At 34.1% G+C, this 27296-nt stretch overlaps 11 protein-coding genes across 11 annotated transcripts; 2 read left to right on the forward strand and 9 right to left on the reverse strand.

Annotated features, from left to right (window-relative positions):
• Nucleotides 1-1135: 1135 nt before the first annotated feature.
• On the reverse strand, nt 1136-3867 carry NAEGRDRAFT_80972 (uncharacterized protein; the record flags this gene model as incomplete). Its single annotated transcript, XM_002673361.1, has 5 exons — nt 1136-2240; nt 2281-2802; nt 2848-3122; nt 3162-3542; nt 3596-3867. 5 exons carry the CDS (start codon nt 3865-3867, stop codon nt 1150-1152), a joined length of 2541 nt encoding a protein of 846 aa, XP_002673407.1. The 3' UTR covers nt 1136-1149.
• Nucleotides 3868-4022: 155 nt separating this feature from the next.
• Nucleotides 4023-7862, reverse strand: NAEGRDRAFT_59016 (uncharacterized protein; the record flags this gene model as incomplete). The annotated part of the gene is made up of 2 exons (XM_002673362.1): nt 4023-7571; nt 7842-7862. 2 exons carry the CDS (start codon nt 7860-7862, stop codon nt 4062-4064), a joined length of 3531 nt encoding a protein of 1176 aa, XP_002673408.1. The 3' UTR covers nt 4023-4061.
• A 1024-nt stretch (nt 7863-8886) lies between these two features.
• NAEGRDRAFT_71572 (uncharacterized protein) lies at nt 8887-9564 on the reverse strand (the record flags this gene model as incomplete). The annotated part of the gene is made up of 1 exon (XM_002673363.1): nt 8887-9564. One exon carries the CDS (start codon nt 9562-9564, stop codon nt 8887-8889), a length of 678 nt encoding a protein of 225 aa, XP_002673409.1.
• A 101-nt stretch (nt 9565-9665) lies between these two features.
• Nucleotides 9666-12125, reverse strand: NAEGRDRAFT_71573 (uncharacterized protein; the record flags this gene model as incomplete). Its single annotated transcript, XM_002673364.1, has 8 exons — nt 9666-10054; nt 10096-10498; nt 10597-10999; nt 11069-11633; nt 11680-11780; nt 11821-11841; nt 11916-11995; nt 12066-12125. 8 exons carry the CDS (start codon nt 12123-12125, stop codon nt 9666-9668), a joined length of 2022 nt encoding a protein of 673 aa, XP_002673410.1.
• A 266-nt stretch (nt 12126-12391) lies between these two features.
• NAEGRDRAFT_59017 (Rad52/22 domain-containing protein) lies at nt 12392-13433 on the reverse strand. Its single transcript, XM_002673365.1, has one exon. The coding sequence runs from the start codon at nt 13390-13392 to the stop codon at nt 12451-12453; it is 942 nt and encodes a 313-aa protein (XP_002673411.1). The 5' UTR covers nt 13393-13433; the 3' UTR covers nt 12392-12450.
• Nucleotides 13434-13594: 161 nt separating this feature from the next.
• Nucleotides 13595-14446, reverse strand: NAEGRDRAFT_71575 (uncharacterized protein; the record flags this gene model as incomplete). Its single annotated transcript, XM_002673366.1, has 1 exon — nt 13595-14446. The coding sequence occupies one exon, from the start codon at nt 14444-14446 to the stop codon at nt 13595-13597; it is 852 nt and encodes a 283-aa protein (XP_002673412.1).
• Nucleotides 14447-14875: 429 nt separating this feature from the next.
• NAEGRDRAFT_71576 (uncharacterized protein) lies at nt 14876-15546 on the reverse strand (the record flags this gene model as incomplete). Its single annotated transcript, XM_002673367.1, has 2 exons — nt 14876-15111; nt 15180-15546. The coding sequence occupies 2 exons, from the start codon at nt 15544-15546 to the stop codon at nt 14876-14878; spliced, it is 603 nt and encodes a 200-aa protein (XP_002673413.1).
• A 272-nt stretch (nt 15547-15818) lies between these two features.
• Nucleotides 15819-16692, forward strand: NAEGRDRAFT_71577 (uncharacterized protein; the record flags this gene model as incomplete). The annotated part of the gene is made up of 2 exons (XM_002673298.1): nt 15819-16407; nt 16454-16692. The coding sequence occupies 2 exons, from the start codon at nt 15819-15821 to the stop codon at nt 16690-16692; spliced, it is 828 nt and encodes a 275-aa protein (XP_002673344.1).
• Nucleotides 16693-18416: 1724 nt separating this feature from the next.
• NAEGRDRAFT_80975 (LMBR1-like membrane protein) lies at nt 18417-20715 on the forward strand (the record flags this gene model as incomplete). Its single annotated transcript, XM_002673299.1, has 1 exon — nt 18417-20715. One exon carries the CDS (start codon nt 18417-18419, stop codon nt 20682-20684), a length of 2268 nt encoding a protein of 755 aa, XP_002673345.1. The 3' UTR covers nt 20685-20715.
• Nucleotides 20710-23776, reverse strand: NAEGRDRAFT_51676 (structural maintenance of chromosome 2; the record flags this gene model as incomplete). Its single annotated transcript, XM_002673368.1, has 4 exons — nt 20710-21419; nt 21538-21809; nt 22198-22650; nt 22950-23776. 4 exons carry the CDS (start codon nt 23774-23776, stop codon nt 20710-20712), a joined length of 2262 nt encoding a protein of 753 aa, XP_002673414.1.
• Nucleotides 23777-24127: 351 nt separating this feature from the next.
• On the reverse strand, nt 24128-26371 carry NAEGRDRAFT_71581 (uncharacterized protein; the record flags this gene model as incomplete). Its single annotated transcript, XM_002673369.1, has 1 exon — nt 24128-26371. The coding sequence occupies one exon, from the start codon at nt 26369-26371 to the stop codon at nt 24128-24130; it is 2244 nt and encodes a 747-aa protein (XP_002673415.1).
• Between the last annotated feature and the right edge of the window lie 925 nt (nt 26372-27296).

The raw sequence follows: 27296 nt of genomic DNA on the forward strand, positions 1-27296 counted from the left end.
AGATTGGGAAACAAGGGTTTCGAGCTTGTAGATGACCATTTTTGCGAGGATATTATTGAACATCCAAATTTAAAGGAGTTACACTTGCCTTACCATAATATTTCAAGCAAGGGACTGGAGGATTTGATCAGTAATAGCAAAATTCACATACTTAACTTATCTGAAAATCAAGAAATTGAGGAAGCCGACATGTCCTGTCTTTCAAAGAGTGACAAGTTGACAGATTTGAATCTTTCTTACAACAAACTAGGAGGAAAACAGATTAAGCAAATAGCCAAACATGGCAAGAGTGTAAAATATTTAAATTTATCAACTTTGAAAACAGAAATCAATCCTAAATATATTGGAAAATTATTACAGATGAATTTAGTTAATCTTTCGATTAGACATTTAAAACCAGTAATAATAGACTCGGCGATATTTGATATCAAGAGTAATTTATCCAAGTTGGACATTTCTTTAACATGCGGAGACGAAAATACATCAGGAGATGATATTGCTATCAAAATTTCACAGAATTTCAGCAACTTGAATTTTTTATCCATGAGAAGATGTTATCTGTCAGATAAATCAGCAATGGAGCTTGTTAAGATGCCATCTCTAAAACACCTAAATCTAAGCTTTAACAAGATTACAGATGATACTATCAGACAATTCGTTAATCTAAACTCCTCTATTGAGACTTTCTATATCAATAATAACAGTCAATTAACAGCTAGTGGCTATAAATTGTTGGCTTACCATCCTAATTTGAGCTGTCTCAGAATATCTGGAAAAATTGGAAATGACAGTATTATTCACTTACTGACTAATTCACATCAACTCAAGTTTTTACAAATTGAAGACTACAAAAGACTTTCCAATTTACCTTTCGAATTTTTGGAAAAGTGTCCTACTTTGGAACAATTATATATTTCAGGATGTTATGTATCAGATGAAGCTGCAGCCAATATTGCCATGAGCAGTGTTTATGATTTAGCAATAATTAATCCAAAACGAGGATATATTTCAAATTCTCTTCTCAAAATTCTTGCACAATCCAAAACTCTTCAAACAATTAGGTTAGCCTACGATAACGTACATGAATTGACAGAGGGCGTGAAAGATCTCAAATGTGGTGGAAAACAAGTTGTTTGGCAATAAATATATTTATTTCTTCTTTTCTGACTTTTCCTCAGAACCAGGAACAAGCTTGTAGGTATGGAGCTTGTCAAAAACGAGAGCAACTCTCTTTTTCAACCTTGTTGTATCTGTTATCATTTCAATTTCTTGTTGAAGAGTTTTATCCTTAGGGTTCTTGGTTAAAACAGTGCTCAGCAATTGACCTAATCCGAAATCAACTAACTCTTCCCAACCTGGTGATTCATCGTGCACATCAGAAACCCAGTGATTTTGTAAAACTTCCATTTCTTTGTCTTCCAAAGAAAGATTCAACTTCATTAATAAATGCATTAATAAAGTTGCACAAGAAAGGTTTTGAGAAAGTTCTTTCAGATTGGTTTGAGTCTTTTCAATCTTCTTTGTTAGAGTCAGAATGTCATCATAAGTCTTTTCAAACAAAATGTCCAAGCTATTGATTGAGGTTGGATTCTTATCCTTGTATCTGACCATTAAACGCCTTTGTATTGTTCTGAATTGAGCTGCCAGTTTGTCCAATTGCTCGTAATAAATTTGCAAACCAAGACGGTTCTTAAAGTGTTCGTCTATAATATCAAAGTATGGGTAGAATGGAAGATTTTCTGTACTTTCAATCTTAATTGGAGATTTATCATCTGACTGCAGGGCAACATTACAGGCCTTCAATCTTCTTGTTGTTTCTTTGGCGAGTAAATACATAGTTTCAAAATTGGCAGATTGAATTCTATATCTTCCTGCATTCTTTGATACTAAGAGAGTTGCATCTTTTCCATTAGCATATTGGAATGTTAAGATGTTTTCACTCACTAAATTTTCAGTTTCAGTATCTCCCTGTGGTATCAAATCTTCAAACAATGTAGCAATTGGTATTGGGGATTTGTTAGTTTCTAAAGTGATTTTGTGAGTTGTAACTTTCTTAGCAGGAACAATATCTCCACACAATCCGAAAGGAAGCAAAAAGCTGCAGTTAGATACACGAGGCTGACCTGTTAAAGGATCATGGTAAATTGCACTAACAGAAGCCTCAAGAGTCTTTGGAGTGCATTCATTACCACCAAATACAGTTATTGGGAGAACATATGGTGTTCTTTGAGACCCAGCATCTTGAAAGAGTAAGTTGCCTAATAATTTGAAAATACTTACTAAGGACACTAATGTAAGTGGTTGGTGCTATCACATAAAATGGTTTTTCCACACTCATATTAATTGTAATATTTTCTAATTGGCATTCATCACCTGTAAAACCTATGTACAACTTGATGGTCACTCTCTTATTTTCAGTTCCAGTACTGAATGACTCAGGGTCAACACTAGTTGGTATTTGAGCTCTTATTACTAAACTTTCATTTGCTTCATCCTTTTGATTTCTCTTTGTTTTTCTTATGATTTGTTGAAGACGCTTGGTTTCTTCTTCCAAACGCTCATAATCAATATCTTTGTTTTCAAGAGTTGGAACAGAGTTCGAAATGGCTCCAGTACCAAGATAATTTAAAGCAAGGTTTCCTTCTTCATCCAAAGAAACAACCATACCCTTGATTCCATTAAAATTAGCAACTCTAATACTCACAGGGGAAGAATTGCACCCAGCTGCCCAAGCAAGCTTAGGATCAGAATAGATCATTATTGTCTTGTTGTGAGTTCCCAAAATCAAATTTTGTCTTTCAGCTTTGGATATAATTTAGATTTAATACCTATATGGTCAGTACTTACTAGGATCTGAGCTTGGTTTGTAGAGATCTACTGCACTAGGGAAATAGTCAAATCTCATTTGTGTCATTAATTCTCCATTTTCCTTGATACTGAATAATGTTCGTTCTCCTATAACTAGAATTTCAGATTGACCTGCTGATAAATATTGACTATATCTTCCAACAAGAATGTCATAGACTTCTTCTCCAACATTTACAGTCCAATTTGCTTTTACCTTTTTTCCGTTTGTATTTTCTTTTTGATTCGATCCGGATGAGGCTGCCAACATTTGATATCTTTCAACATTAGACCAATAATAAAACAGCCCTACTTACTTGTAAGCTTCAACTTCCATCGATGAATTAAATGTAACAAAACTGTCCATAGATTTGCTGTATGTTAATGGTCCAGGAACTAAACTTGTTGACAAGAATCTTTGGAAAGTAAAGTGGTCTTGCTCAAAGAATGATAATTGGCCATCAAAAGATTGAATACAAATATAATCCTTTCCGAAAGCACCTCCAAAAGGGCCATAACAAAAGTTGTAAGATAATCTTTGAAGAGCATGTTCATAATACAAATGAAGTGTATAACCTTCCATAGAATTTGGATCTTGATCATTGCTTGAAACAAAAGACTCGGAGGCTTGTTTTACAATAGTATACACTGCAAACTTTTTAGGCATCAAAACACCAAGAGCATTATCCCTTGAATTACTAGAATAAAATTCAAAGCTCAATCCTTGCCTCAACAACTCACAAAAACTTACGGAATAAATTTACCAATTTCAACTTGCAAAATTGGTGCTTCTAATTGTTTTTCCAACAATAAATCAGTTGGATAAAAAGTGTTTTTCTGAGGTTTATAAATTCTGAGCATTCCAGATAAACTTCCTACAACAATTTTATCCAAATAATTATCTTGACTAGAATTTGGGGGTCTCTCATTGTCTACATTTCCTATACAAAGAGAACCCTTATCAAATTCTTCATTCACTCCGCATTTAGTCGACCACCATTCTCGAAGTTTAAAAAGGGACATTTTTTTGTACTTGTATTGAGATTGTATATTTGAAAAAATTGGCGGGAAATTTTGTCTTTATGCCTCAAACCAACCTTTTGAAAAGCTTGAAATTTTCATCATCCACAAAATTAATTACAATTCAATCATGTATTCATCATTGCAATTCTTCAATTATATGATAATGATAATTTATTGTACAATAGTCACAAAATTTAGTGGGTTTCCTCAGTTTGAGCAGTGGCAGCGCCAGGTTGTGTGGTTGGTTGTTGTGGTTCGACATATTCTTCGAATTGGTGAGGTTCGAATGTCTTGACATAGGTAGTACGGATGAGTGGGTAAGGTAAAATTTCTTCAAAGAAACTGATATCCAAATGTTTGGATGTCTTGACAGTTCTATCAAGGAAAATGCAACAAGTATCGTATTGCTTTTCATAACCCTTAGTACCATTCATGTGGAGAAGAATCATGGCAGCAAACTCGGCGAATCTCTTGTAATCCTTTTCAAGTTCAGCAATCTTATTGGACTTGACACTGTGAACAGCTTGAATCAATCTGTGGAATGCAGTAATTGACAAGTGGGTATTGTTATACCAACCTTCAAGATTGACATCATAGACGCTGTCCTTTTCTTTCCAAGTGGTATTGAGAATAGTGAGAGCAGCAAAGGCCAATGGTAAGACTTCCCAAACTTGAGATCTATCAACGAGTGGAGACAACTTCAATCTGAGAGGGTGATCAACATCAGAGAAACCACAATCAGTAGCCAAAGCGTCAATTGGAAGGAACTTGCCATCACCATAATAATTTCTGGAATATTGTTCGTAAGCACTGTCAATGACATCATAAATAGCTGGGGCATTTCTTCTAACTGAAGATTGAAGAGCAGATTGTAAACATTGTCTGAATTCCAAAATACCACCAAGTTGAATGAGGAGTGGCATGAGTGTTTCGAGAGGAACAAGAGTTTGTCTGACCTTCTTATCCAAAACAAACTTTTCATCATAGAGTTTGCTTTCAATATCCTTGAGGGCATTGTTGGCTTGGGACAAAACTTCTCTGATCTTTTCACTTCTTACATAAATTTCATCCAACAAGGATTGATTCAAAGCTCTGAAACCATACGGACCAGTCAAGGTGATGAATGCCTTCAATTCATTGTAATCCAAGTAATTTTCAACATTGTAACTTTGAATTGGAGTATTGGCAGTTGAGATGAAGGTTTGTCTGTTTGGATGGAAGAGAGTCTTATACTTTTGTGGATCTGAAACCAAATCAGTGAACCATTGTGAGTAGATTGAAATCAAGTTGGCTGGTTCTGTTGTTTGAACAACACCGAATGGTGAATCAACATAATTCAAATGCACAAAGTTATCCAAGAATGAGTTCAGAACCAATTCTTCAGTATTGATATTGACACATTGTTCAATAATCTTTAAGGATGACATGAAAGAGTGTAATTCACTCAACAATTCTGATGGAGAAATGAACTTTGGAGTAAGAGCGTCATTCTTCATTTCCTTAGCTGTCAAATCAATAGTAGTGGCAATTCTCTTGATATACTCGGCAATGTATTCTTCGAGAACAGTTCTTAAGTATTCAACAGGGTAGAAAACATTGTCATACACAACGATTTCGTCGTATCTAGATAATGAGTACAACAATTGAGTGACATTTCTTTCCAAATCACGCATATCATTGATAGAATTATTTTCAAAGTGACTTTCGACACCTGGAACTGCTGGTTCTTCGATATATTGCTTGTTCTTACCATATCTACGGAGGATAGTTTGGGCAGCAACATCACCACCGATTTGATGAGTTAACATTCTGTAACCATGAGAACTGTTCAACAAATCAAGACCCTTTCTAATTCTGTCGACTAATTGTCCGAGCATTTGTTCAGCAAATTGAACTGATTGTTGACCAATTCTGTTTCTGAGGGATGGATTAAGTTGAGGGTGAATATTATCAGCATATGTGTTAAGAATTCTGATAAAAGCAGTCGAATACAAAGGTTGACTCTTTGAACCAATAAGACCTTCAGAGAAAATCTTATCAACATCAGCTCTGTAGAAGTACAATTGCTTGAGGGATCCCTTTTCGACCAATTCATCATATAAACCATCGACGTGCTTTGAGAATACAACAATCTTGGTCATGGTATTAAACAAGAGTGTCATTTCAGGCAATGTTTGTTTGAATTGATAACCGGACAGGAATGATTCAACTCTCTTCCAATTCAAACGCATGGCTTCAAAATCTTCACTATTTTGAATATCTGACATGATTGATTCCATAATACCAGTAACTTTGGCAAGTTCAAGCTTGGCTTTATGTTCTTCGATCAATTGCCTGGCCTTATTATAATACAATCCACGAATAATCTTGAGAGAGTATTTTCTAATAACATCTCTGTGTTGCACACAAACGTACATCATTTCATCCATGAGGTAGATCATTTCACTAATCAAAGTTTCCTTAACTTCCTTGAACTTCTTTTGAGCAGACTTTGGAACGTATCCATTGTGATGGAAATACCACATGATTTCATTTCTGGCCATTGAAATAGCAGCCAAAACCAAGTTGAATTTTGGTCCAAGCAAACCAGGTTGATCCTTCATCATGTTGAGCAAGGACTTTAATTGCAATCTGAGATAATTTCTCAATTCCTTGTGATAGTCATGACATTTTTCAGCAGCAATTTCTGCAAGTTCCTTCAATGATTTCTTTTCCTTTTTCAAATCTCCAAACTTTTTAATCATGACATATTCTTTGAAAGGATCGTGAATGTTGTAAACTTCATCACCGTAGAGTGGAATGACCAAGTTATTGGCCAAAACTCTTTGTAAGAGAATTTCATAACAACGAAGAGGAGCATCCTTGTCCTTCTTCTTGCTGACTACAACTGGTGTCATTCTTATTTGTTTTTCTGGGGCACGAGCAAGTGCATCAGGACAACAAGCATAAATAATAGCAACCCATTCTACGATATCTTGATAACAATTCAAATACAAGTATGTTTCATCAACAGCAGGGAATGGAATTCTATCTGGTTCAGACAACATTTCCAAAGGTCTTTTAACATTCAAACCACCAAAAGTACCTCTTTCAAATGCTGGAATGAGAGCAATGAGTGCTTTACCAATTTGATCTTGAATTGTGAACCATTTTTCTTGGAAACGAGGAATTGGATCAGCAAAATCTTTAAACAATTGCCAAACTCGTTGAATGTTTGGTTCTGCTTGACCGTTCAATTTCAAATAACTCAAGTTTAACAAACAAACAATAAGTTCCTTGTCCTTAATTCTATTCAGCAACAAGATCAATTTCACATATCCAACCAACATTTGCAAATAATCATAACATGTTAAAAAGTTGACATCTTGTAAAAAATCAATATTGGCATTTGTAGACATTTCTAATATTGTTTGTTGAGCATGTTCTGTCCATTGTAACAATTCTTTAAATGTTAAATAAATTGGATGTACTTGATTAAACAGTGTTGTCATGTTATTCAATGCCCAATCAAAGCCTTGAACCTTTTCCAATTCATCAATGGCAATATGTGGAGCATCTTTTAATAATTTAGCGAACATTTTCTTCATATCCACAGGAAGTGTGGACTTCATAATATCAGGTTTTAAATCATTATCACCAAGTTCATTCTTTATCGTATATAAACGTTGGAGGAGAGCCTCAGAATGTTGTTTTAAAACAAAAAGCTAAAATAGTTTTGTTTCGAATATATTTTGCATCAAGTAGTAGTGCAGGATAGCGTTTGATAAATAAAAATTGAAGAGAGGAGGGATCATAGTTAGTATAAATTATTATGAATCAGAGAGTGATAAATCCATTCAATCCACACAGTGAAAAATAATTTTCATCATCATCATTAGAATAATTAAAACGATTGTCGTTTAATACGAAATAAATTGTTGATCAACAATAGAATAATAATGTTAAAGAGGAGATGATGTGTTTGCTCTGCTTACCTTCTCTGCTACCTTTGCCATGGTGTGATTTACAGTGGTGTGTTGGAAATTTTTTTAGATAGAGAAGAAGGATTGACAAGTGATTGAATTGATTGGTCTGTTTCTGCTACGCGAAGATAAGCAAAACAGAGCACAGTAAAAACATGGCAAAAACTACAGTGAAGAGATCTAGACCTCAATTACTTATTAGCATGGTTGTTAAGGAATACACATTGAAAAAAGACTACAGCACCACAGGTTCCCAAGTTGTCTCCAACCTCAGTACTGATGTGGCTCGACGATGCTTAACTTCTCAAATCGGACGGGATGAGGTGCATGAATCGTGATATGGCCGTAGCCAACAATTTGTTTGAATTTATAATTATTAAGGGCAAATTCACCAGTCAATATTGATAGAGAATTATAAATAATACCACTCTAATTTTCAAAAACAAGAATGAACCTGTAATATTGCTATTATTTTGTAATAAGCTTATTTTTTAATAGATTTAAAAAATGGATCAAAGTGATGAGTAAGTAATTGATGAAAAATATTCTTGTTTAACTGATCATTTGGAATCAAATTATACACCAATTAATATTCTAATTATAATAATATTAAATATTGATTTATTTTGTATAGTTATTGTAATTTAGTAAATGCTATTCAATTATTGGAAAGACAAAAGGCTCAAGTGGAAAAGGATGTAAAGGAATTACAGGAGAGACTCGCTCAGGAAAAGAAGGGAATGACCCTCTCCGAGCAATTACTAGTCTCGGAACAAGTTGTACAACAAGTTCCTAAAATTGATTTTGCTCTCTATCTTCAATTTTGCAAGGAACACAATGTGCACTTGGCAAAAGATGTTCAACAAGCTCTCGAAGCCTACATAAAGGAGGCCAAGAAGAAATAATTATTTATGATGTAAAACTGAGGAGAAAACAAATGATTACGAGGAGTGAGACAGTTCTTATTCATCAATTACTTAGTACGAAAGTGGAGCTGAATAAACACTCAAGCTCACATAATTTACAAAATTCACATATAGGTTTATTATTGAATTTATTATTGGATAAGATTAAACTGTTTGAAAAGTTCAATGTATTCACCACCCAAATGATTTGCCATATCAACAGCATTGGATTTGGATTCAGACTCAACTGAATTAGAATAGGCATCACAAACAATTCTATCATTCACACCATTTCCACATCCATATTCCAAAAGTAATTTAACAGCTTCCAAATCCTCATTTTCTAAAGCTGCACAGATTGGTGATGTTGAAACGTTGGTAACATCTCTAGGCATATCACTTGAATCATAATAGGTGCATGTGTAGCTTCTATTAATTTTAGGATCAGCACCTCTTTCCAAGAGAATTTTCATTGCTGTGTGATCCTTCTTTGTAACAGCTCCATACAGACAAGTGGAAGAATCATTGCCATATCTTACAGTGGATGTATCATTCCTGGTGGCGTTAGGATTTACCTTAATTTCATCAAGCAAATATTTCATCACGTTATGATGACCTTTATCGAGTGCTCTACATAAGGCATCACCAGTGAAGCTATACTTATAGTAGGTATAGTATTTTTGTGTGGTAGGGTTATGATGCTCCTCACAGAGTTGTTTAGCTTTCACCGAGTCCAATTTTGAGAGAAGGGCTTTAAGGTTCTTCAGACAGGTAGTTTCATCGTCTGTCTTGTTGATGGTTTCATGTACGTTCTCAACAGTTACTTTCATTGTTTTTTTTAAGTTTTCTTCTACTAACCGTGGATGAGTAGATGAACTTGTTGCATCTCTCACTGAAATGGAATTATTGAGGACCAATTTTATAAAGTTTCTTAAGGTTGTTTATTAATACCCAATCGCTCTTCATTAGCTGGTAGAGATAGCATGCCAGCAGAAGGTGAAAGAGCAAACTTGTAAAATTTATACCCATACGAATTGTGTACCCAAAATGATTCGAAATGCTCATCCACATTAATGGATTGAACATTCTTATATTCTGAAATTCCTCTCATTGCATGCACACCAAGCGCATCTTGTTTATGAGTAGAAACTAATGGATACAGGTAGCTCAAAACATAATCCTTTTCTGAATAATAGTGATATACATTTGATTTAGCCAGACCTTCAGTAAGAATATCTCTAGACTCTTCTTCTGAGATGGCAGGAGCACACAAATGTACTTCATCAGGTCTGTATTCATATGGCAGTAACTTTAGAGCCTCTACAAGCCAAGTTATTATCAAAAATAGAGATGCAACATACCTATCAAATGTTTGGCACCAAGTGAATGGGCTACTATTCTCAATTTACCATGTTTCATTCTGAGTAAGTGTAGTTCCTTACTGAGCACTAGTGCAAACTCTTTTGCATTCTGGTTAGCTTTCATGAATTCATAGTAGACCAAAGCTAGAGTTAATGAGACATCTGTCAATAAAATACCTGGCAAAGTATACAGAGATGCAGCTGAGAAAAGCAGCCTACTCTTTCTCAATGCATTAATCACGTTAACTCCAGCGTAGGCCAATGTGGTGAATGGAATTGGAACGAATGAGAGTGGGTTGAATGTTTTCTTTTCAGATTCTTGCAATGATTGAAAATCTATTTGGTGGGGCAAGCGGCCGCTCTCCCATTGCCAAGCCATTGCGTGTGAACCCCAATTGTGTGACTATAAATTGAGATATTCCAAATAAATATAATAATATAAATGGAAAGTATGTTATTTTAGGTAATATAAATTATTAGAAATGTACTATAAAAACATACTTCTCTCAATGATAAAACCTCATGTGAATTTTTCCAAGATTGGAAATGAGAAACATCATTAGAAAGTGAAAAATCTCCATCAGCACTTTTAAATTGCTTAATTAAATGTGATGTCGAAGTGTGAGATCCTAAAAATCCTTTCACATAGACTGTCATTTCATAATCCGTATCATTTCTATCCAACAATGTAGGATTTTCCACAGAAAGTGGAAGTAACAAGGCTGTTGGTTGTTTGAATTCCTTATCTTTAGTTTCCAATTTTCTCACCCATTCGGAAATTTGTTTTTCCAAAGAATTTTCCACTTGGTTCCAATTAAAAAAACTTCTTTGTTGACATCCATTCATCAATAACTTGGCATGATTCCGATGTTGCCTCATTTTCAGAAGGGTTGAAAAACTCACTCTACCAAGTTGATGCATTTTTTTTAATTTTTAATTTAGTTTTTGATTGACTTTACAAAAATATTTTTACAGATTTTCTTCATTAATTAAATGATCCTTGAGTTGCTTATCAGATGGCAACTTTTTGTTCTTAGTAGTAGTGAATATGTAAATACCTCCACCAATAATAATGGCAATGATGAGAACGAGAGCTAATCCGAAAACAACTCCGACAACAATAAGCATGGTATTATCAGATGGTATTTCTCTAAAGGTTGGAAGACTGAGTTCTGGATTATTAGAATCACACAAATCCAAAATTTGAGATGGACAATCAATAAATTTCAAATCCTTATCCAAACAGAATTTAACTTCCAACAAGACAGTTCCATTGAAACAATTAATACCTGGTCTTCCATATCCTGATGCCTTGAATGCATCTTTCACATAATCCATCTTGTAAGTTTTACTCTTTGAAGCATAAATAGCATTATTTTCCAAATTATCATAAATACTCTTCATTCTCTTTCTTAATGAAAGTGTTTGATAGAAATAATCATAAACTGGACGAGAACTGAATTGAGGGAGTTGATAAGCGCATGTTCCATGTTTAGTATATTCATATCTCCAAAATAAGAATGTTTCATTCTTGTAATCTTTAATTCATTAATTTCTTTCTATTTGATTTAATAATTCACTTACCATGCCAATAAACTTGCAATTCACTCTTCAATTCATCAATGAGAGAATAATCGAATTTAGGTGCCTGACATTCAGCTGGTCCAAATGTATCAACCAAATTTCTATTCACATAAATTTCACAACAATTTGAAAATTACTTACGTTGGCCACAAACCATGAATTCTAAAATTGTTTCACAATTATTTCATTATACACCTCAATAATCGTATTCATAGAGTTTCCATTTGAAAACTTACGTAAAATCATTAACATATTCAGGAATGTAGCATGGTTGAATTTTTTGACAAATACTTCCAGGCCATGAAAGTGCAAAAACCTTGAAAATTTTTAAAGCAGTCCAGAGAAAGCAGTTCATTTAAGTTGTGTGAAATATTCTAAAAACCTACAAATATATCAAAGGTTTCATTGGCATTAACTTGAATGGAGCGATGTTCGGGAATGGCCATTTCTTTCATTTGCAGAGTTACGGAACATTCAACATGGTAACCATTACTATTCCATTGTTGTGTGAAGAAAAGCAGAGAACAAAAAACGACAACCACTATAAATGATGATGGAAGATGTCTGATGATTGTTGCAGAGCTGTTTGGTTGCATTTTTTTTGTGTTGGAATGGTTCATAATGGTACCTTCCCTTTGCGGATTTGTTTACCAGTTTGTGAAAGGTTGTTTGTTGAGTGCGAAGAGGAAGGTTATTGTAACATGACTCATTTGTACAATGGAATGGTGATGGATATTTATTTACACATAATTAGGATACAATGAATGATTATTATTTAGTCTTCTTATTGGCAGGTTGATTTGGTGGAGAAGCTTCTGGATTTGCTGGTCTTTTGAATGCTTGATTTGGTGAAGGTCTTTGGAAAACTGGTGGTGTCTGATTCTGAGAAGGATTAGAAGGTCTCTGGAAAACTGGTGTTTGATTTGTGGCAGATGTTGTAGTTTCTGGTTGGGGTGATTCTGGAATGGCAGATCCATCTAAATCTAGATCATCATCAATATTCAAACTTGATTCATTTTCTTCCTTGACATGAGTTGATCCAACTGTTTGACTATAATCAGCTGATGCAATAGATTCTAAATGTTGTTGAGTTGTATTAATAACAGGAAGAGAAGAGGAAGGAGATTGAGTTCCAAATGATTGTGAAAAATAAGGATTAGTTGGCTTTGGTTGATTTGTAGCTTGTCCAGGTTTCTTTAAAGTTGGCTTAGTGATTTGTTTGAGATGATCTCTATCATAAATTGTTAAACCTAGTGCATTACCAAAATTTCTCAAAGCTCTCTTTAAACCATCACTAACTGCTGTCTTTTTTGCTTGTTCTATTGCAGCACCTCTTTGTTTTTGATTATCACTAGTACCATATCCGATATCTTCATGGAAAGATCCATCTTTCAAACTGACACGAATGATTGCAGAAACTCCACAATTAAATTTTCCTTGTTGTGTTTGTTCAACAAAATCGTTGGAAATTTCCATGATACTAGATGACCATCCATTAAATCCGAATGTTAAATTGGCCAATTCAATAGCTTTCCATGTTTCAATGTAGTGTACATTTTGACCATTTGGTCCAGGACGTTTGGAAATTGCATCCGAATCTAACTTTTTTAATAATTCTCTCTGGAGAAAATCTCTTTCATTTATATCATAGTGAGTATTACCAAACACACCAGTGTTGACTGTGGATTTTTCCTTCTTATCAGATTCCGACATTGATGTTTTTTTAGTGGTGAGAGGAAAAGGCTTTGTTTTGTTTTTTTTTGATCCTAAAATTTTCTTCTTTTTTATGGATTCTTGTGCCAGCTCGAACTCGTTTTATTCCAGATAGAAGAAGAAAAAATTATTATATCCTATAATTATTATTGATTTTTAATAACAACTGAGGTATTTTGTGGAATATCATATTTGAGATGGTTTATTTTGATTTTCTAGCATTCAATTTTTCTACAGCTGTTGAGAAAACCTCATCCTTCTTCTTGTCATATTCTTCAAGAGTTGAGTCAATGGATTCAATTTCCTCACTTGTTAAATTACAATCTCTAGCTTTAAGCATTGCTGTATAATTAGTTGCACAATGCTTAAACAGAGCATCTCTGATACTATTATTCTTTGTTGAATCAAAAACTGGTAAATCATCCACAACTTCCATCAATTTGTTTAAATATCTACACATTACACTCCAATTTTGACCATTTTTCACTTCTGTTGTCTTTTCTGTCACACTCTTTTTGAATGAAGTCAACGTTGGTTTAACCCTCTTGAAGGCATAGTCGTCACGGTTAGTTCCATATTTTGCTCTTGGGAATGCTTTTTCAACATTTCTTCTTAATTGTTCCAAATCTTGAATAGCTCCATCCACATCAGCATCAGGACATATAGTTAGAATATCTTGTTGAAGAGTATCATATTTTGAAGGGAATTTCTCTGGAAGTGTAGTAATTAATTGAATAAGCTCATCCTTTTCCAAAGATTTGAGCTTTTTACTCAAATCAACTTTAGGCTTTTTTGTGGCTGATGAAGGCTTGCTTGGTGTTTTCCTCTTCTTTGGTGTTTTTTCTTCTGCAGTCTCCGTCACTATCACAGATGAGCTAGTATTCGTAACAGTAAGTGGTTGTTGTTGCATTGGTTGTTGGTTAGAAGATGACAAATTATTGTTTTGTGCTTGCATGGAAGCTGTATTATTATTATTGGTATTATTATAGTTTGGTAATTGTATTGTTTGTGGAGTGAGTTGCTGATGTTGTGGAGTAGTAGTATTATTATTCATGATATTATTATTGGGAAGAGATTTCTGAAGTCCTGCAAGATGTTGTTGCTGTTGTTGAAGCATTATATATTGATATTGATTCAATAACGCTTGCACATTATTATTATTATTATTATTTGATAACAGGCTATTCAATAAATGTTGCTGAGCAGCACCAGCAGCAGAAGGATTGACCATGCCAAACAAATTACTTAAGGCTGCCGATGACGGAGTGGAGGGTGATTGTACATTAGAAGGGAGTGTTGCATTAGAAGAAGACGAAGGGTTCTTTTGATTGGAATTTCCGTTACTATTATTCGTTGTTGTTGCTTGTTGAATGTAAGTTGGTGGTGAGGCGTTAACGAAAACAAAATTGTTGTTGGACATTTTTTAATTACTTTGTTGGTGGTGAGTGGAAGATTGAAATGATATCATTTTCAAAGGGAATGTTTATTGTTGAATAACAACTACTGAAGAAGGATAGGAAGGTTGCTGTTGTGGAGTTGGTTTTGGCTTGGTTATCACTTGATAGTACATGAAGCCACTTATTGAACTAACTATTGCCAAGATGGCAATAAAGACTGACAAAATCAAGGCGAGAGTTGTGTGAGCATAGTTCAAACCAGGAGTAATTGCCCTGAACATGGTTAATCTAGAAGTATTATTAATAACAGAGTATCCATATTCTAATTGAAAATCAAATTATAAAATTAATATTACTACTTAATAATTGTCAATCATAGGAACCACCTACCTGTTAAAGCAATGAAGAAGAAACAAATACTAAGGAATGGTAATCCTATCATACATCCACATACATTATACTGTAACAAGGCCTTTCTATTGCTATCATCCACAGTCTGATGAACTACACCAACAATTCCTGTAACTCCATAAGATAGTGTCAGGAAATTTAATCCAAACATTAGAACATCAGACATTCCATAACCAACCATTAAGTTTGAAAACCAAATAACACCCACGGTGAAATGGTAGAAAAACAAGAATAGTGAAAATGCTGAAATAATTATGCTCGTCACCAGGTGGAATATCTTCTTGTGTTTATCTGTTATTTTGTCATTGATTGATGAGAGAGTGGCGAGAGGGTTCGTACTGCTCATTGTTTTTCTTGTTGGTTGTTGTTTACAGTAAGTTGAGGCGCTTTGTGAATTGCTTGCACAAGTGATAATAGTATATGTGGCAATTCTTTCTTTTTATGACCAATTTTAGATTGATGCATTACTGTTACACAATTTTACCTTATAAATTTATTAAGGGAGCTTGTGCTGTGAGAGTGTGCTTGATTGTTTTCATTCACACAACACAAAAAACAAGAATCTTCATTCTTCTGAGCACAAAATCCCAAAAACTGTCACAACAAAAAACAACGAGAATGCAAGCAGACGAACCTGTACAACCAACAAATGTAGTTGTTGAAATACCAACAAATAACACGCCTCCATTTGTAATCACACCAACACCAACACCTTTTTACATTACCAATGAGCCTATGGTTGCTTCTGCTTCATTTTCCACACCAACAATTCCAACTAGCTTTCCAACACCAACACCTTATTACATTAACAATGCTTCTGCTTCATATGTCACTCCAACTGTAGCAACAACAACAGTTATCGTGGTTGAGCAAAAACCACCATCATCTCACTCACAATGGAAAATAGCTCACACTGTTCTCACCTCCATTCACCTAGTGTGGGTTATTGTTCAGGTTTTCTATCACTTTATTATGATGATTTCATTCTTCACAAGTGGAATTGCTGGATATGCTATCGCTGATTTGATCTTATTGTTGATAAGCTTGTTTTATCTTGTTGTGGGAATAATTGGACTTGTTGTCATGTGGTTGCCATCAACAGCAATATCACCACTGGCTGCATTAAGATTATTGAAATTTAGCACCATGGCCAACGTGATGGGAACTCATTACATGACGTTCCTGTATTTGCTAATGTGGGTTACTGGTAAGTATTGAGCCTTGTTTTATTTTGACTATAATGGAAAAACCAGAGTTTGCACATTCCCCAATTCTATTCTATGTCTTTACGGATATAATCTTTTCCAAAATTGATCCAAGAAGCGAATTGGGGTTACTTCACCCTGGTATTTCAATAATTCCATTTGCTATCCATCTAGTGATAGCTGTTCTTATTAGTGTCACCTCAATCAATTTTTATCAAGTAATGGAACCAATTTATAATGAAATGATTATCGTTAAGGGGAAACATGAGAAGAATATTCAACAATAAACTTAATTTTCAATAAACATGAAATTAATTGAATGGAAATTTAATAGAATGTTTTATTTAAATTCAACAGTGGTGTAACAAATGATCATTGAAGCAGCATACGGCCTCTATTTATTAGAGAATGCTTGTACTCAAATAATTACCAGTGGTTCTTGTTGGTGATTCCCCCTCACAACAACATTCCTTATTGTTTTCTTGACTAATTCAGAGCTATAACGGATTGATTAATGGTATCTATGGGAGAACGACAATATAACAATGAGGAAAATGTTGAAATAATAATTACTGTTATTTATAATAAATTATTAGTGGGGAGTAAGGTTTTTCAACGACTATTCAGTCATTACATTATGAACCTTATTTTGTTTTGTTTTTCTTCAATTATTGTATTAATATTAACAATTGAATATCTCGCAGGGTATGTACATGTTAAATAGCTCTTTCGAGATTAAATTTGTAAAAGGAATTTGTTTAAGGAACATCTCTCCTTCTGTGTGGATGATGCTGTGCAGAAGGAGGCCTTAGCAGGGAATCAAGAGAGGAATATGATGGATTAGAACGTGTCTCTTTTAACGACTGTAGAGAACCCCTGAAGTATCTGGAATCAATTTCATTCGGTTTAAATCGTGATGGAGCAACATCCACCACAATGCTTGGTATTGAAGTGCTCTTGACCATTGATGGTCTTCTCATCACCTTGCTACTCTTGGAAAATAAGCTTGATGATGATGAATTGAGGGATACTATTGATGTTCGTTTTCTAGAGCCAGCTTCATAGGTTTTAGCTCTATCACCAAACACTATCTGGTTTTGATTTTCAACATGATCTTGTTTCTCGTTCTCAATAATGTGAAGACAAGTGCTTCCACAAAGGCCCATCTTGATGTTTTTTTGATTGTTGTTGAGGAAATGTTGTGCACACATCCTGATGTAGTTAAAACATTAGATCATCTAAGAGAGGGACTTCCTCACCCCATCGTATTTTGCTTGCGCCAAATGAAGACTAAATAAGGACGAATTCAACTTACCACATCCAAAAGCGTGTCAAGTCTTGGAATGGTTAGAAAATTACATGAAATGGCAACCACAGCGTAGCACATCTAATCCTGTTTAAGACCATTGCCCCTATTGATGTATCCTTAAATTGTTACCGTTAACACTTGCCTTAATGAATCATATTCTGTAATCAACCAGTAAATGAAAATCAATGTATCAACATTAAAAGAAATCTAAAAATCTCAAGTGAAAGGAATTTCTCTCCTTCCAGATTCCAATTCCTTTGTTTTCCAAATTACATCACAACAATGCCAATAACGTTTATTCACCGTAATCCTAAGAATCATTATCAAATATCGGCAAAACAAACGAATAAAGAAAATCTACAACCTTAAGAATCCAAATTTTCGAGGTTTGTTTTAACTGTACCTTATTACTTAATTATTGAAAGTTCATTCGTTGATAACAAACACTTTCACTGGCGCTACTCACTACACCTTTGTTAATTGAATAACATGCTATATATAATCAATAGAACAACTTTTGATTTTAGTTGAAAACTGATTCTATGAAATCCTTGTCTTCCTTAATTTCACTATTTTTTTTGTTAAAATTTGTACTGGTTGAAATATTGTTGTAACAAGATTGGCGCCAAAAAATCAAGATATTATCACCTCAAAAGTGTTCGTTAGAGATCCTCTCTCAATTTCCTTTCAATTTTAAAAAAAATGAACGAACTGGTTGGGGCAACCGCTGCGTTACTCTATCCGATAACCCCAACAACAACGTCATCGGCCGGCAATGTTGCCCTGGATGATGATCATTATAATTTATTTTCGGAGAGTGTTAATTTTGTATTGATGAATATTTCAAATAATTCAACAAATGGAACAGTAACAGAAACACAACCAATCGATTTATTCTTTTCTTTGAGTTTGGGATTAACAGTTGTTTGTGGATTGTTGTTTTCTTATCTTATTTTGAGACATTATACAAAGCATTCACCATTATCTTGGTTTTTATACATCCCTCTCGTACTTACATTCTCTCTCCTTTTCACATCAGTTTGCATGGTCTGTATTGATTTGGCTGCTGCTAGGTCTGTTGATATGTCATCGGCTAAAACCGATGCCAATAGAGCACTAGAAATTGCTTGGCGTGTTATTTATTGGACCTGTTTCGTTTTGGCTCAGGTTTTACTCCCACTTTTCAAGGGATACCAATTTACAGGTGAATTTAAGGGCATCTTTAAACTCTTGAAATCAATTGTTATGAATTTATTGACCATTTCTGTAATGTTAGGCATTGGTGTTGCTGGTTTAGCAGGATTTTTGATTTATATTGCGGTAGTGGATGATATCAAAAATGTGACATTTAACATGCTTCTTGGTTTGGCTCTTTCATTGTCCAACCTTGTAGGTCTGTCTCTATTGATTACTTTACTCGGATATGGTATTGTTGTGTTACCAAGAACATTGTGGGAAATCTCTAACGATCAAAGACAACTCAGAATGTATGAATTCAAAACTGTTGGACTCTTGGAAAACCTCAACGATACTGAAGATGAAGTAATTGAACTCATTTCAGTTTGTAAGAAACTCCACAGTACTGTTCCTGAAAATCACAAGGAAAGAAAGAACGTACTCAGAATGATGAAAACTGTTGATAAGGTCATTGAAGATCACCCTCAACTCCAAAATGCTAGACTCAGAGATAGATTTGAACCTGGATTACTTCCTGCAGTAGAAACGCTTACAAGATGGCAACTCGTAAACATTCACAAAAATCTTGTAAATGCTATTCTTGAATTTAGTATTAACCAATATCAATGGAAGCATTTGCAAATTCAAGCTTTCATACTTCAAGATATTGTCGATTCAAAGAGCAATGGTTCTAGAAAGATTGATTCCCCTTTCCGTAGATGGAGATTTTCATTTGTTCAAAAGATGCTCCAATTTCCTGAATGGTTATTCAGAAAGTTTATTAGACCTTGGTTCTTGAAGCTTGTTGCTGTTGTATACGTTCTCTTCTCCTTGATTCTCTTGTGGTGTCAATTTACTCCATTATTTAAGAATGTTACAACTGTTAAGCTTTCAGTTTTAGAAATGTTAATTTCATCAATTGGAGATCGTTTTGTTGTTCAATTTGTTGCTTTAGGTATTATTTCTGTTATTTTAGCAACAGTATTGGTAGCTTTATTTAATGTTAGAGTGATGGAATATTTCAGATTGATTCCAGGTCACACAGATTCTTACAGTTTGTTCTACACTGCTCAATTGCTGTGTAGAGTTATTCCTAGTATGATGTTTAACTTCTTGCAATTGATTGGTGTCAGTAAGAATGATGGTGTTGCCTACTTTAATATTTATGGTGAATTGAGAATGGATGGTTTACTTAAGTTTGGTGTTATTGGTGGTTTTATTGTCGATTACCTTCCATTAGGTATTTTCCTTGTTGTCTTTGTTGCAGCATTCAGAATTTTAGAAAGACTTGGAACATTGATCAACATTGAAAGATTCAAGTATTCAGGTACTGAAAAAGTTACAGATGAAAGAGTTTTAGAAGGCAGAGAAATCTTGGCTCGTGTCAGAGAAAGAAAGCTTAAACATATTGAAAAAGCTAAAGAAGAAAATAGAGATGGAAGCTTTAGTATTACAAAACTCTTTGACAAGTTGGATGAACATGATGTTGGATCTGGATCTTCAAAGAAGAAGTCATCCAAACGTAAACAAAATGAAGACGATGATGACTCAGATACCATCAAATTTAGTGACAAGTTTTTGGAAGATATTGATCAATTTGCTGAAAAACCATCAGAAAGACACTACCAAAGTGGTAGTAAGAAGGAAAAGAGTAAGCCAAGAGGTTTCTCTAGAATGGATGACGAAGAAGTCAGTATGGATGATGATATACCACTTAATAGTTATCGTCCTCATGATGATCTTATCAATAAGATCAGATCCAACAGAAGTAAGAAGTTTGAATCAGTTTTGTAAATAATAATAAATAATTTATTCAATTTTAAACATGAATAATACAGTCTGCTTCATTTTGAACTGCTGAATTGTGAGATATCAAAATCACTTGTTGATTTTTAAACATACGTGACAGAATTCTAGAAACTAATTTCTGTTTCTCTTCATCCAAATTGGCATCACACTCATCTAAAATGTAGAACATTGATTTCTTAAAGGTAGCAATTGAAAACAAGAATGCCAAGCTAACCATTGTCTTCTCACCTCCACTAATTAGAGAAAGTTGAGAGGTATCTCCTTCCTTGTTTGAATTCTTTGATTTTACAATAATTTCGACACCTTCTGAAACTTTTTCACCGACTTTCTTCAAGGATGCAATCTTATTTGGAAGCATGAGCTCTGTAAATTTTTGAAATAATTGTTGTACTTTTTCAAAGGCTACTTCATTATACTTTTCCACAACTTTTTGGCCACACGATATTCCATCCATTAATACTTGACAACTTTTAGAAATCCACATTACTCTACTTTTACTATTCTCTAGAATAGTTTGCTTTTTCTCCAAATCAATTACATCAACCATCATGGCTTTCGATTTTTTAGCCAAAGTTTTGGCTTTCTTTTCTAGGCTTTCAACAATTACTTCTAAATCCTCAATTGATTTGTCAATAAATTTGGAATTTTCATTTTCATCAACCATAAGGTTGCTTTCACCCATCTGATTGACTACTTTCTGTTGTTTTTTGATTGACTTTTCTAGATTTTGAATTTTTTCATGCAACACTTGCATGGAACTATTGATAGTAGCGAGGTTATCGGTCAGTATCTTGTTCTCTAATTCCATAAATACAAGTATTCATTGTAAATAACTTACTTTTTTCTTGCTCTGTCTTTTTAGCCTTGAGCGATAAATAATATTCTTTCTTCCTGACAAGCTCTATTTTCATACCATCCAAGTGTTTAATTTTGGACTTTGCCACATTTTCCTTCTCGATTATCTTGTCGTTCATTTGCTTGATCAGTTCTTCTGGGAATGAGTTATCAACATTTCTAGATAAATCCAACTCTATTTCATTTCTTTTACTCTCCATATCTCTTAATTCAATACGAAGCCTTTCAAAAGACTCTTGTTGTTCAAGTCCACTTCTGCAAGATAACAAGGTTTGCTTCAATATCAACAATTTTGATTCGCTTTGTTCTAAGCTATTCAGCAATAGATCATGAGCAATCCTTGAGTCGTGTAATTCCTCTGTCATTGCTATGTTATTTTCATTCAAGGAAGACAATATCTCTTGTTCTTGTATTGTATAATTGAAACTTAATTCCATTTCCTGTAATATAGACTCCTTTGTTCTCATTGTTACCTCTACTTGTTTTAAAGTTCTCAATTTATGGTCTACATTTGCTCTTTTTTTAAGTGCACTATTTTCATAAATATTAGAAAGGTCACCACCAATAACTCTTCCAGGAAGATGCTTGACACCATTTAAAGTGCTTTTAATTTTAGATAATCTCAATAATTTTCTATACTTACACTGAAGATATACCGAGATCAACCAGTTGTTTTGACATATCCTCTGAAAGTGAAATCACAAAGTCACCAATGCATCTATCAATGGAAGGTTCTATTTTTTCATCGAAATTGAGAATATCTTTTGGAATGACGAAATTTAAGCCTCTCTTATCTCTAATCTGTCTTTGATATGCAATTCTTTTCTTTTGTTGAGAGGAATCCAATCTATCCAAGGGCCAGATAGTAATGGACCTCTTTCTTTGTGAGGCTGTTTGAAGAAGTTTTTCAGATTGGCTTGTTGTTTCTACAATGTGAGTTGAAAAATTCTTTCCCATAATAACAGAAAGTGGTAAAACATATTGTTGTGAATTACTTTCTAATGATATCATATTAACCAGAACTGTCTTTAAATCTTGTGAAATTTCTAAACTATTCAAGTATCGTTCGTCTCTTTCAACTTCCTCCTTCATTTTGCTAAATTGATTTTTCAAAACTAAATATTCATGTTTAAAGAGTGATAAACTCTCAGCTTCTACTATTGTAGTCCTTGCCATTTTTTCAGATTTTTGACTGATGATCAATTCATTCTTCCTGATATTGTCTTGTAATGTTTGGATATTTGATTTGATACTTGATATTCTTTCTTTTACATTCATAATAAATTTCGATTCCACTTCAATTTGTTGTTGTATTTCATTGATATCCTTCACCTGGTGTATTGTTTGTGATTTTTCACTACATTGATAAGAATTATAATAATTATAAATACTTACTTATTCAGTAGACCGTTAATAGTTGCTATTTTGCTGTTAATAACTCTCAGTTCATCTCCTAAGTTTTCTCTCTCTAACTCTTGACGCTTTTTCCTTTCTTCGACTTTTGATTTTTCATTCAATAATGACCTATAATTATTATTCAATTGATCTACTTCCTCTTTAATAAATTCTAAATTTTCTGACAGTTCCGATATTTGTTTTTGCATTGGAACAATATCTACCGTCTTGGTGGTTGTCATTTCGGATTTCAACTTTTCCAATTCTAAACAAGCAATCTCACTCTCCACTTGTTGTTTCCTCTTCTCATAGTCTGTTTTTTTAAAAGTTAATTCCTCCATCATATACAAGTCTTTTGCTAGATGGTCCTCCAACTCGCTTCTCCTCTTCAATGAAAGGGCAAGCCTTGCTTCTGTAATATCGTGTTCACATTTTTTTCTTTCACTTACAACAGCAAGCTTGTTTTTATCTTCTTCTATCAACCTCTCTAGTTTTACAATTTGCTCATTCATATGTTCCTCTGTTTGCTTCCATGATTGGATTTCATTCAAAGTCTTCTCGGCCTGTTGTTCAAAACTCAATCCTCCACTTCCATCTGTGATCATTTCTGCAATCTCCTTAGAGTTTTTAAACATTAGACTGACCACATGATTCTGGAAAATAACAAAGTTTGAAGAGTGTCTCAATCCATGCTGGAAGAGGAAATTCTGTACAGCTCTTATTGTTACATGTTTTCCATCAAGTGTATACTTTCGTATTCCCTTTTCTTTGAAGAGAGTGACTGAAAGTTCATGTTTTAAAGGAAAGCCTTCGTCATCACCCTGCATTGTGTTCTTTTCATCATCTCTTGAGAATAATAATTGAACACATGCATACGATTCCCTTTCACTTCCTCTCGTTGTAATTAAATCCTCCAACTTTGATACTCTCAATAATTTAATATCCAAGCCTAGAGCAAAACAAATTGCATCAACTTTACAAGTGTCAAAACAAACATTTCAAGCAGAACATACCAACATTACTCTTTCCCTTTCCATTTGGTCCCACAATACAATTTATTCCATTGATGAAGGCTATTTCCTTTGGGGAAGAATTACTATAAGATTTGAATCCACTCATAAAGACATGTTGTAGATACATTTTTTTACAATTTGAAAAAAGCCTTAAATTGACTCAATTTATTGGTGAAGTGAACATTCCTTCTCGAGCATATCAAGTTTGTCATTAATGAATTTTCTAAACTCTGGATTGCTTGGAATTTGAGAAGTGTCACCTATAAAACTTGAACTGAGAATACTTTCATTCACTCTGTATGATTCTCCCTTTTCAGTTTCTCCGTGAGAGAGAAAGGCATCAATATTATTTGAAACTTTTTCTTCAATAATTGTGGTAGTATCTTCTTCTCCACAGCTACTAATTTTACTTTGCTCCAAATCTATTTCTATTAATTGACTAGATTCTTCAGGATAACCTGATTGATTATAATCTTTCCTGTCAAATAGGATTCTATAGTGGGATTCTATATCCTGTGTTTCATTCTTGTCAATAGGTTCGTAATGTTCATCCTCATTTTCGTCTGTATCTAGAGATGCAATCTTCTTCAAACCCATTTCAATCTCTTCTATTCTCTTCTTCATAACACTCTTAAAGTTAGATTCTGAATCCTCACCAAAATCAAATTTGGTAAATGAGTTTGAGTTATCATTGACCACTGAAATATTTAAATCCTTCTCTGGTCTATCAGATTTGTTGTTTTGAGATGATTTTGGAGTAAATTTCAGAATTCGTAATTCTTCCTCTTCTATTTCTCCCCAAACTCTCTTGTATTCCTCTTGTTCAAGTAGAATATTCTTTAGACTTATATTTACAGACCTAACATTTTCGTGTGAATCTCTGACACCTTCAGCTCTAGGTTTTCGAGGAGCGGAACTTGGCCTCTTTGGAGTTGATGAAAAAGACATTTCGTCATGTTTTGGTAAAGAACTAGTTGGTCCTCTTCCAGAAAGTGCAGATGCTGGTCTTTGATTTCTGTTTTGTGATAGAGAAGTATTCTGTTCTGCACCAGAATACTCACTTCTCCTTGAGACAACCTTTGATTTTACGTGACCATATCGTTCTCTATTCTTCTTTGCTATTTCTTCCAGAGATGATTCTTTTGGAGTTTCAAAGGATTGAGGTCTGTTATTGCATCTACTATAACTCAAAGGACTTCTGGTATTACTTCTCCTAGATGACGAAGGCGTAGTTGGTCTTGTTACTCTATTAGAAATTATTGAATCATTTTCTTTTGATTTAACTGACTTAGGTGGTAGGTCTGAAATTGATGAAACCACAGATCGAAAGACAACACTTTTTTGAAGTTGATCATCTAGATCTTGTATTTGCTCTAAAATAATTTTCTCTTCTTTTTCAAACGGATCAAGTGGTTTTGGGACCTTTCTCTGATTGTATGGTACAGTTTTTTTTGGAGTTTCCACTACTGCTGATTGCACAACTCTACTCCTTGGTGCAGAAGATGGCCTTTGAAGTTTGGTTGGTGATGTTAATTTCTCTGGAGTTTTACTGACATCTGGAGCATGTTGGGAATGTTTCCTTGATGAGTTGTTCAAAATTGAGTTTTGAGATGAATGTGATTGAAATTTTTCTGGTGATCTAATCAAGTTTGGTTGGAATTGAGGTTGTTGTGTGGTTGGTCTTGCTGAAGAGGGTCTTTTTAATTTCTGAGGAGGGCTTTGTTGAGAGACTGCCAAATACTTTTCTTCCATAGTATTTGGAGAATTCTTTAGTTTTTCTTGTCTAGCCTCCACTCTCTTTCTCCTTTCAATTTCATATTGTTTCGAGTGAGGAGATAAAGGTTGGCTCACGGTATTTGGATTTAATTTAGTTGGAGAAGTAGGAGAAGTATAATTATTTGCTAAACACACTTGCTGAGATTGATCTTTAGTGACACAAGATGAAGAATTAAAGGAGCGATCAATCATGGCCTTAATATTCATGCTTTTCAATTCTTCCATTCTTTTCAAAAGATAGGAGGCATGAATGTCCTCCGATAATTGTTTGTGTTGTTCATGAGCATAATTAGTGGCTGCTTTCCTCACCTCCGAACAAATTGTTGGATTTGTATAATGTTGTTGCTCTGGAGAGGAAGACTGACCACCAACACTCCAACTTCCACTTGAATTATTGATTCCTCTAACACCACCTGGTGAAAAACATCTACTCCTCGATGAAGAAGAACGAACAGGACTTTCTTCGTCATATTCTTGATAATTTCCATCATCATTAAAATGAAAAAGTGAATTCTGTAATTCTCGTAGTTCTTCCTTCTTTTTTCTTCTCCTAGATCTGGACTTTTCTAGTAGTGATTTTACATAGGCTTCCTCCTTAGGGCGTAAAGATGAGGGAGAGGAATTACCTTGCATTTTTTAAATGATAAGTCTCAAATAAATTTTAAGGGAAATCATCTGCCATCAAACACTTTTCAAATACAAATTTTTGGAGGGAAATAACAGTAATGAATGATTGAAAGGATAATGGCTAAACTTTAATTAACTCGAAACATCTAGCAACCACAAACTTTGAAAATAATATCAAGGTACAACAAAAGATAGCTCTAATTTAAAGTAAAACTCTGGAATGATATTTATTATTGCCGAAGGTCAAAATTGGGTTTAAAAAATGCTGAAAATGAGAAACTCTCATGATTCTTTCTTTGTTGGTGGATTTCTGGAAATCAGATTGTACTTTCAATAAATTTGAAGTGTACGTTATTCCACATTCATTAATCCTAGTTGTTGGTCTCCAAAAGAAAATCAACTAAATTGATTAAAACTTGTTCTTCTTGGCCATCATGGCTTGTTTATGAACCAAACACTTGTCTAAAATTAATCCAATATTATCTGAATGACAAACTGGTCTGAACTTGTTTCTTGTTGTTTGATGAATTTTCATGGTATTATTGTGGACCATAAGGCTAGCAAAATGAGAAGTAGATTCACGGGCTTGTGTCAACATTTTTAATTGGTTTTTGCGGTTTTAATTTGATCAAAGAGCAATAGTGCTTTTTTTTTCATTCCGTCTTTTACCGTTGAGGTAAGGGTATTAATAGATTCCAGCCTCATTGTGTTTTACAATGATTTAATCATCCAATGAAAAAACATCGCCCCTCTATTTTTAAAAACTCGGCCTTTTTGCTTTAGGTTTAAAAATTATCGTTGCCTTTTCGATAGTGACGCAGAACGGATGGTTTGCTTCCTTAATTCCAAGAGCCAAATGATAAACTTCACGGATTTAACGCTTCATTCTATTGGACCAATAGATGTTAAGAAAAATTTTCTATCAGCGCAA

The sequence above is a fragment of the Naegleria gruberi genome, assembly GCF_000004985.1.
Source record: "Naegleria gruberi genomic scaffold NAEGRscaffold_47, whole genome shotgun sequence".
Taxonomy (NCBI): domain Eukaryota; phylum Heterolobosea; class Eutetramitea; order Acrasida; family Naegleriidae; genus Naegleria; species Naegleria gruberi.

Bases quoted from the DNA above. Each gene is read 5' to 3' on its own strand.
- NAEGRDRAFT_59017 (XM_002673365.1), bottom strand. From the start codon at position 13,392: ATGTCGGAATCTGATAAGAAGGAAAAATCCACAGTCAACACTGGTGTG.